This window comes from Mauremys mutica, chromosome 1 (assembly GCF_020497125.1).
Source record: "Mauremys mutica isolate MM-2020 ecotype Southern chromosome 1, ASM2049712v1, whole genome shotgun sequence".
In the NCBI taxonomy this organism is placed as follows: domain Eukaryota; kingdom Metazoa; phylum Chordata; order Testudines; family Geoemydidae; genus Mauremys; species Mauremys mutica.
Window position 1 is genome coordinate 368,580,796 of NC_059072.1, and position 9,617 is coordinate 368,590,412.

A 9,617-nucleotide genomic window follows, 5' to 3' on the forward strand; every position below is an offset into this window, starting at 1 on the left:
TGATGTCCGCTCCAATTTAGTCCCAAGAGCGGACAAGCCCCAAAATAAAAAGCACAAACAAAGCCTCCCCGCCCCGCCACAAGATTTGAAAATATCTTGTCCCCTTATTGGTCCTTTGGGTCAGGCGTCAGCCAGGTTACCTGAGCTTCTTAGCCCTTTTTAGGTAAAAGGAGTTTGGTGTCTCTGGCCAGGAGGGATTTTATAGTATTGTACACAGGAGGGCTGTTACCCTTCCCTTTACAGTTATGACAAAAGGAGATTCCACCACCACCCTAGTTAACCCATTCCAGTGCTTCATCACCCTCCTAGTGAAAATGTTTTTCCTAATATCCAACCTAAACCTCTCACACTGCCATTTGAGACCATTGCTCCTTGTTCTGTCATCTGGTACCACTGAGAACAGTCTAGATCCATCCTCTTTGTGACCCCCTTTCAGGTAGTTGAAAGCAGCTATCAAATCCCCCCTCACTCTTCTCTTCCGCAGACTAAATAATCCCAGTTGCCTCAGCATCTCTCCATAAGTCATGTTCTCCAGTCCCCTATCTGCTTCACCAATGAGGACAGACTCCAATAGTGTATGCAGTGTCTCATATTCACATTGTCTCTCCATGCAGGCATTTGAACTGCAACCATCACCCTTGTCTCTGGGAACATACAGGAAGTCAGGAGAACGCACGGTACATGCAAGAGACACCGTTCTGCCTCAGAGTTGGACACCTTCACTCCCCCTCCATGTCAAATTCCAACACAACCGACTTCACCAACCCCTCCATCTTCATCCTGCTGGGTATTCCTGGCCTGGAGAGAGCCCATGTCTGGATATCCATCCCCTTCTGCACCATGTACGCAATAGCCATCTTGGGGAATTTCACCATCCTATTCATTGTCAAGAGGGAGCCGAGCCTCCACGGGCCCATGTACTATTTCCTCTGCATGCTGGCCATCACCGACCTGGTCCTGTCTACGTCCGTCCTGCCCAAAATGCTGGCAATCTTTTGGTTCAATTCCAGAGAGATCGATTTCAATGCCTGCCTCACCCAGCTATACTTCATTCACTGCTTCTCGGGAATGGAGTCTGGGATCTTCGTGGCCATGGGTTTCGATCGCTATGTGGCCATCTGCCATCCCCTGAGACATTCCACCATCCTGACAAACCCAGTGGTGGCCAAGATCGGCCTGGCCGTGGTGCTGCGTAGTGTCATGTTCACACTGCCCTATCCCTTCCTGGTAAAACATTGGCCATATTGCAGAACCAACATCATCCCTGAGCCATTCTGCGCACACACATCCGTGGTGAAGCTGGCCTGTGGCGACACCCAGGTCAGCAGTTACTATGGTCTCTTTGTGCTATTGTGTGGAATGGGTCTGGATGGGATTTTTATTGCCATGTCCTATACCCAGATCCTCAGGGCCATCTTCAGCCTCCCCACAAAGGACGCCCGGCTCAAGACTTTTGGAACCTGCGTCTCCCACCTCTGTGTCATCTTAACCTTTTACATCCCAGGCCTCTTCTCCTCCCTCACGTACCGTTTTGGACACAATGTGCCCCTGCATTTCCATGTTCTTATTGGCAACATGAAACTACTGGTGCCCCCCATGCTGAACCCCATCATCTATGGGGTGAGGACCAAGGAGATCCGGGACAGGCTGCTCCGGTTCATTACTCATAAGGAATGATTTAGTTGGGGATTGGTCCTGCTTTGAGCAGGGGGTTGGACTAGATACCTCCTGAGATCCTTTCCAACCCTGAGATTCTATGATTCTAACTATTTTTTCTCCTGGTGCTCTGGTTCTGAGACTGAGCTACGTGAAGCACTGGCTGGTGACTGTCACAACCCCATACATAGTTATGGTTTCTGTATGGCCAATTGTCGGTCCACGGCCATCTTGTTCTGCTAAAAGGACAAAGCAGCCTCCATCTTGGACCAGGTTCTTGTTCCACAGGAGAGGGCAGAGACCTAATTCTGCCAAGCAACACCGTGGTGTCGTGTGCAACCCTGAAGTCCGTTGTGCAACATTATAGTGCTGTGTGCATTTTCCCGCTCTTTTTGGCCTGGTCATCTAGGGGTCAGGCTAGTGCCTTGTTCAGAGATGCCAGTGTGCTGTGTGCAGATCCTGTTGGCGTGGGGGGCAACAGCTCAGAGCCTGAAGGGTGTAGGAGCCAGGGACCAATCAGATGCTGACACGAGTGAGTGAGACCCTTCGAATAAAACTAGGTTTCCCCCCAAATTTTTTGTGGAGTGTCTGCGTGTCAGCTGAAGGGCCTGATCAGCCTTTCAGCCAGGGTCTCCTCCCGTTATAGCTAGCTCGTGTCGTGTCCTTTTGGATTCGTTATCACTTTGGATTTATCATTTTGGATCTATTTCTATCAGCTCGTCATGCTTCTGGCGTCTGCTTTGCTGGTCAGCTGCGCCTGGAGTGCGGTATTTGCTCTCTAATTTCTGCTTACCTAGCTTCCCCTCTTTTTCCCCCTCCCTAACTCGGTACCAAGTCTATATAGTATATGAGAGTTGAATCATTAAGCTCATAATTGCACAGTTGTTTAGTTTGTATATCTGTTTTGGGTTTTAGTAACTAGTTAATTGTAGACTGTTTAAAGTTGTGTGAGTTACTGCTCTGTCTTTGTGTGGAGTGCTTGGTGCTAGGTGCTGTCTCCATCTGGGGATTAGCTGATCAAGGGGTTCCTGTCCCCGCGGTCTGTGTGAGTGGAATCTGCACAATCGCAGCCGCACCACACTCTGGGTAACACCCTTAGTGTGAAAGCAAGGGCGGTTGAGGCAGTGGCCTGTGGGTCCCCTTTTCTGTGTTGCACTGGGCACCGCTCTGACGAACCCGATTTCCATCTTGTGTAATTGGTGTGTCTGCCTACTCAGTGTGAAGCAGTGAGCAGTATAGAGTTGTATTGTTAATGATTTTTGGGTGTGTTTGTATTGTTTGATAGCATCCCAGCTAAGAATTGCCTCTCTTCCTTGGCCCAATTTGTAACTTTCCCCCAAATAAACGCAGCCACTTGGCTTTAAACTTTATTCTGGTCCAGCTTGTTTTTCCTCTCCCAATACCAAAGCTGATCGAACCGCAATCTGTTTCGGACAGTGACGTGGTGCTGGGCCCTCTTCCTTCAATCACTGACTGGGCAGTGAAAGAGACGTTAAATTCTTTCCCGACCTTCCTGTGCTGTCTCAGCGTGACAAACTGGGCAATCAGTCTGTATAGAACTTATTAATTCTTAGCAGTTAGAAAGGTGGTAACAAATTGGACCCTGAGACCCTGCCCCCTGCCCTACCTATTGCCCAAGGCCCTACTCCTACCCCACCTGCCCTGGGTCCTGGCTTCTCTACTCCTCTTCCTCCCTCTCTCCCTCCCTCAATCTTCTCCACCTCTGTCCCTGCCTCAGCTAGTCTCCCTCTACTCTGGGGCTGGGCTGGGAGCTGCTGAAGCCGGAATCAGGGGCCTGCCTGTTGGTATGATGTGGCCCCAGCTGAGCAGGGGCAGGCATGGGTTAAAGACCCCAAAGCTCTCCCCTGCCCGGCAGGAACCAGGCACAGTCCGATCCCCTTCTTGGCTGAACTTTCTAGTCCAAAACCAGGTACCTGACAGTCCTGCATGGCACCCAGACACAGAAGCCAAAAAACAGAGCATCTGGATAAAACCCTAGATGGAGGGAAACCCTATTACCTCACCTTTTGTTATAGGAACAATGTGTATTGTTATGTCTTTGGAATTTCCTGTACTCTTTACTCACACACCTTGTCCTAAGGGACAGCGGGCTGGGGCGGAGGCATATGCTTCTAAATGCATTGGTCATTAAAGACTGTCAGCCGTAGCGAGATAGAAGAAGGGAGTAACTGAATTCTAAATTTAATGTTCTCCAGTTTCTCTGCAGAGGGGCGGGCGTGGAAGGAATGGAACCTACCCAGAAGGGGGAACAGAGAGAGGAGGGGCTCATCCAGCCCTTTAAAACATAGAGACTGGATGAGCTGGAAGAAGCTGAGGCAGGAGAGAGACAATCTAGGGTTGCAGCAGAGAGACAGACTCCAAATGGAGGAGAAGTCAGGAGTTGCAGGAGGTGGCCGCTAGACACCCTAGAAGGTTCTGACCAATCACAAAGTATGCTCCAGGGTGATGTGGATAAAGCAGACCTACTGGAAAACATCGTCCCAACTATACACATACAATGATGGGGTCTGTCGGAGAAAAACTCAGTTCTCGCTTTTTCTTTGGGTGCAGCAAAATCAAATACTTTATTATTTCTCTAGTAATTACAATAGAGGGAGAGAGTGTCCTAGGTCACAGGGTCGCCCCAGTCCCAGACAGGTCTCTCAACTGGTAAACAATTACAGCAAGCATGTATACCTTTGTTACAGACAATAACTAGCAATAATACAGACAATAATGAGCAACAACTGCATTTTGTTTATACATAAGCCATCCTGCTATCTTATTTTTCTCACTTCTAGGAGAAGCCAGTCTACATATTTGGTTATCAGTTGCAAGGTCGCAATAACTTTTTACACAGTTTCTTTCCCTCGCGCGTCACACCATCCTTGTTTCTACAAGTCTCACGTCATTAGGGTTACAGTGTGGCCTGACTCTTGCTAACTACTAGCCTGACTCTTGCTAACTGACTGACATGCATTAAGATCCCCTTCAAATCCTTGTTAATTCTTTCCCTACTTCCACAGGTCTAAATAGTAGCCAATGATTTTAGTTCATTATTCTTTTTTGTGTGATGTTGTTATTAATCAATGTTATAGTATATATTTTCTCTGTATGTTAATTACAGTTAAGTTGTGGATTATAGAAGTACAAGACTGATCCGTATTTAGAGGAACCAAGCACTAGACATGAGTAAGACAAGCTGGAATGCATGAACCTGTAGTCTGAGGCCTGGGAGACTTTAGTTTAGCTATTGTAGGCTTTGGGGGCAACAAATGATGGCATAAGTGACTGGAAAATAACTTGATGCTCTAAAATAATAGGAAAAGAGGCACTAAGTGATAATATTGTGCAAAATTACTCAGTGGCTCCTAACATGGGGAGGAGAGTCTATTGCCTGTCTGGGAGAAAAATGTGCACACTGCAGCTATGCTAGGGAACATAGGTAGATGTGTCCCAGAGGAGAGCCCAGAGAAGGATGATGGACTCGTAGAAACCATTGAGGAGGTGGAGGAGGGTTACTTTGACACTGCAGCAGGAGGCAACAGCACCTCAGGAAGGGAGGGGAGAGTAGCACCTCTCAGTGAGACAGCTGTCCAGTCTGTTAGCTGTGAGCCCTTCACAGCTGAGCAGAGGATAGATCCCACCCTAGAGAGCACAGGGATATGTGTTTTGGGGAAGAAGAGAAGGGAACTGGGGGAGGAATAGTGGGAGAAGGGGAATGTCTCCTCACTGGTCACTTGAGAGAGGATACCCAGGACAGAATGGCTGGCTTATCATCTCTGCACCCAAGTACTGAACCTGAGTCTTTGAGAGGAAACTGTGTAATGGACCTCCAGGAGGGTAGCAGTCACACAGCTGACTTCTCAGGGATGGTGATAGGGGTGACAGAGAATACCCTAATCCAGGTCCACGTTTGTCAGTGTCGGGGACTCGAACCCCAACAGCGAAGTTCGTTGTGTGACCGCAGAGTTACAGACAACACCAGCAAGGTCCAAAACAAAAGCTCTTTATTGACAAGTGCACGTGTCAGTAAAGAACTGCTCGTATCCGAAGAGAACCAGCCCCCCCTTTACAGCTTAGTATTAGCTTATATAGACAGTTTTATTACGTCATAAATTATTCACTTCACACAACCCATATCCCACCCCCCTTTGGTTAGTAACAAACCCTAATAACAAAGCACATCTGTCTTTCTTTATAATGTAAGCAAGTTGTGATGCCCCAGCAACTTTCTTATCAGCATAGTTGCCAAGCACCAGACACTGGAAGACAGGAGTTAACGCAGCTGGTAACTTGAGGAATGCACCTCCCTTTCGTATCTCACTTTTTCCCAGGGCTTTATGAAACATGCTGACTTCAGTCAGATTGACATAACTGGTTTTTGTGCTACATCTTTATTCAGGTCTAACATCAGGACTTTGTTCCTGATGGGATTTTGAAAACGAGCTCTGTCTCTTTAAGACAGGATGTGGTTCCTACTGAAGAAATGGTTGTCTGTGAAAATGTCAATGACCCACCGGACAGAGGGGAGGACGTCATTACCTGGGTTGGTAGGCAGAGCATTCCAGAGAGCTCAACAGTAACCATATTCCAGCTTGCACCCCAGGAAACACACACCCAATGGGTGAATCCATTTCCCTCTTCTGAAGCCTTCATTTAGTGACAGAGAGTGTGTGGTTAAGGCAGAAAAATCAGGACTCGTGGGGTCAGTTTGTCATTCTCTCTCTGACCTTCAACAAGTCAAGTCACCCTTTTCTCAGTTTACCTACCTGTGTATTGAGGATATGATCAGAGTCACTTTCCTTGGCTAGGTGTTTTAAGACCCTTCAGTGAAAGGTTCTGCACAGTAAGATGATAGTTACTGATGAGAATTATTGATTTCTGATCCCCTAGTGACAGCGCTGTGTGTTTCCAGAAAATGCTCATGTGTCCCCTCAGTCATCGTTCTCCAGATCTGTCTGTCAACTGTCCAACCAGGCATCCTGGCAATTTACAGGGTAGAGACATCTACTCATTATCCTGAGCTTTCTTCCTAGTCAGGTATGATTTTAAAATATAAACAAATACACTGTGCGGCCAATTGCTCTCTGACTCAGCACAGAGCCCGAATGTTCTCATCTCTCTTTGGGAAGGTCCCTTAATTACTGTTTACTCCTAAAGCTGGATAAACAGCACAGAAGCACATAGATCGAAACAGAGACATTTGCTAGAGTGTCTCCAGTCTCCAGCATGTTTACATCCAGATGTGACGTGTTCCATAGAGGCCGAGTGAAGTCCACAGAGATTGCACAGAGCTATATAATAAGCAGTTCATACACAGCGTTGGCTCTTGGCATGGGATGCTGCTGCATATGCTGGCGTCAGTGAGGTGTTGGACACGGCTACCTGAGAAGGATTCCCAGGGAAGACATTTCTGCCTCAAGATTCACAGCTACCCATCCCTTGCTGAGGAGCTCACCTACTCAGTAAACCTAGTGCAACCTTGGTGAATGGGATAGAAAGAGTAGCTCTATTGTGCTTTTCTCCCTGCACAGCCATTAAATATCCCAGGACCCTTGCCACAGGGGATGTGTTTAATGCACTATGATGGGTCAAAATGTCACTCTTTTCTGTGTACCCCCACCTGCCCCAGCTGATTGTCCCCAGCCCCGAGGTGACTGCATTTCGGTGGAACAGGGGATCCTTCAGGATGAAAGGTGTTAGTAGATGTACAATAAAAGCCCAAATTCGTAGGCTGTGGCCCATAATTTGCTCAAGCCCTGCTAAGGAAAAAATTCCCCTTGGAGTAAGAGCTGATTAAAGATCTCAGGAGCAAGCTGTGAGTTAATGCGGAGACACTGTCATCGCCTCTTCTGGCATTTCAGGGCTCTGGCTGTTAATGTAAGATCATAAGGATGGCCATAATGGGTCAGACCACCGGTCCACCTAGCCCGTATCCTGACCTTGGACAGTGGCCAGTGCCAGGTTCCCCAGAGGGAATGAACAGAAAAGGGAATCATCAAGTGATCCATCTGCTGTCGCCCATTCCCAGCTTCTGGCAAACAGAGACTAAGGACACCATCCCTGCCCAGCCTGGCTAATAGCCATTGATGGACCTATCCCTCGGGAACTTATCTAGTTCTTTTTTGAACCCTGTGATAGTCTTGGCTTTCACAACATCCTCTGGCAAGGAGTTCCACAGGCTGACTGTGCGTTGTGTGAAGAAATACTTCCTTTCGTTTGTTTGAAATCTGCTGCGTATAATTTCCTTTGGTGACCCCTAGTTCTTGTGTTATGAGAAGCAGTAAACAACACTTCCTTATCTACTTTCTCTACACCAGTCATGATTTGATAGACCTCAGTCATATCTTCCTTAATCGTCTCTTTTCCAAGCTGAAAAGTCCCAGTCTTATTAATCTCTCCTCATATAGAAACCGTTCCATACCCCTAATAATTTTTGTCGCCCCTTTTTTTCCAATTCAAATATATCTTGATATGGGGCAAACACATCTACACGCAGTATTCAAGATTTGGGCATACCATGGATTTATATAGAGGCAATGAGATATTTTCTGTCCTATTATCTATCCCTTTCTTAATTATTCCCAGCATTCTGTTCACTTTTTCAACTGCTGCTCCACATTAAGTGGATGTTTTCAGAGAACTGTCCACAATGACTCTGAGATCTCTTTCTTCAGTGGTAACAGCTAATTTAGTCCCCATCACTGGGATTCTGCTTTCTAATGTGTATTATGTTGCATTTATCAACATTTAATTTCATTAGCCATGTGGTTGCCCAGTCACCAAGTTTTGAGAGACTGGCTCCCAGCCCCTTCCACAAACCCCACTCCCCTCCCAGCAGAAACCAGGCATCCTGGCTCCCAGTCCCTCCTCGCTCCAGGCGGCCGGAATCCACTCTGGATGATTTACAGATTCTTTACATCCTTTCTATACAACAGTGTCCAAAATTGGATACAGTGCTGCAGCTGTGACCTAAGCAGAGCTGAAAAAAGTGGTACGATCACTTACTGAGGCTTGCATGTTATGCCTTCACTAATACAACCTAACATTGCATTTGCCTTTTCTGAAACAGCAAGAAAAATCCACCCCCCCGCCCCGAGAGATGTAGCTATATCAAGCTAACCCCCATGTGGACAGCATAGGGTTGATGGACAAATTCTTCCATTAACCTTGGTATCTTATCCCAGGGAGGTGGATGACACCCTGCCATCGGTGTAAGTAGTGTCTACAACTGCAGTGCTATGGCAGTTCCACTGCAGTGCTATGGCAGTTCCACTGCAGCAATTCAAGTGTAGACAAGACCTCAAGCAGGTCTCCCAGAAAAGCATCCAGTCGGGGTCTGTAGCCATGGGGAGTTGGAGAATCCACCACTTCCCTTCGCAATTTGGCCCAATGGTTAATCACTCTCAGTGCTAAACCTTTGGCCCTTATTTCCTACTGGAATTTGTCTGGCTTCAGCTTTTAGCCGTTGGGCCTTGCTCTACCATTTTCCGCTAGATTACAGAGCCCGTTATTACTGTTTAGGATAAATAGAGGAAGCGCCTTAAGTCTCTCAGTAGCCAGCATTTTCTGTAGCTTCCGATTATTTATGTGGCTCTTTCCTGAACCTTCTCCAATTTTTCAAGATTGTTTTATAAATGTGAATCCCCGGTCTGGACAGTCAGTTTTCACTAATGCCATGTGCAGAGGTAAAATCCTTCCACTGCTCCAACTCACCAACACCTGTTTACATGTCCAGGGGTCACATCAGCCCTTTTGGCCACAGCCTGAAACTGGGAGCTCCACAGTGACTCTTAAATCCTTTTCCGGGCCACTGTGTTCTATAATACAGTGCTCTAGTCTGAGGGCCAGGCCTGCACTGCCTCTTCTAAGAAACTAACTTTGCATGTGACTGTATTAGAACATTTTGTTTGCATGGGCACAGCTCACCAAATGCTCCCAACCACTTGGTATGCCTG

At 47.2% G+C, this 9,617-nt stretch overlaps 1 protein-coding gene across 1 annotated transcript; it reads left to right on the plus strand.

Moving 5' to 3' along the window:
- The first annotated feature begins 732 nt into the window (after positions 1-732).
- LOC123362960 (olfactory receptor 52R1-like) lies at positions 733-1,677 on the plus strand. The gene has a single exon (XM_045003549.1). The coding sequence runs from the start codon at positions 733-735 to the stop codon at positions 1,675-1,677; it is 945 nt and encodes a 314-aa protein (XP_044859484.1).
- The last annotated feature ends 7,940 nt before the right edge of the window (positions 1,678-9,617 follow it).

Coding starts and splice junctions, on each gene's coding strand:
- LOC123362960 (XM_045003549.1), top strand. CDS start 733: ATGTCAAATTCCAACACAACCGACTTCACCAACCCCTCCATCTTCATC.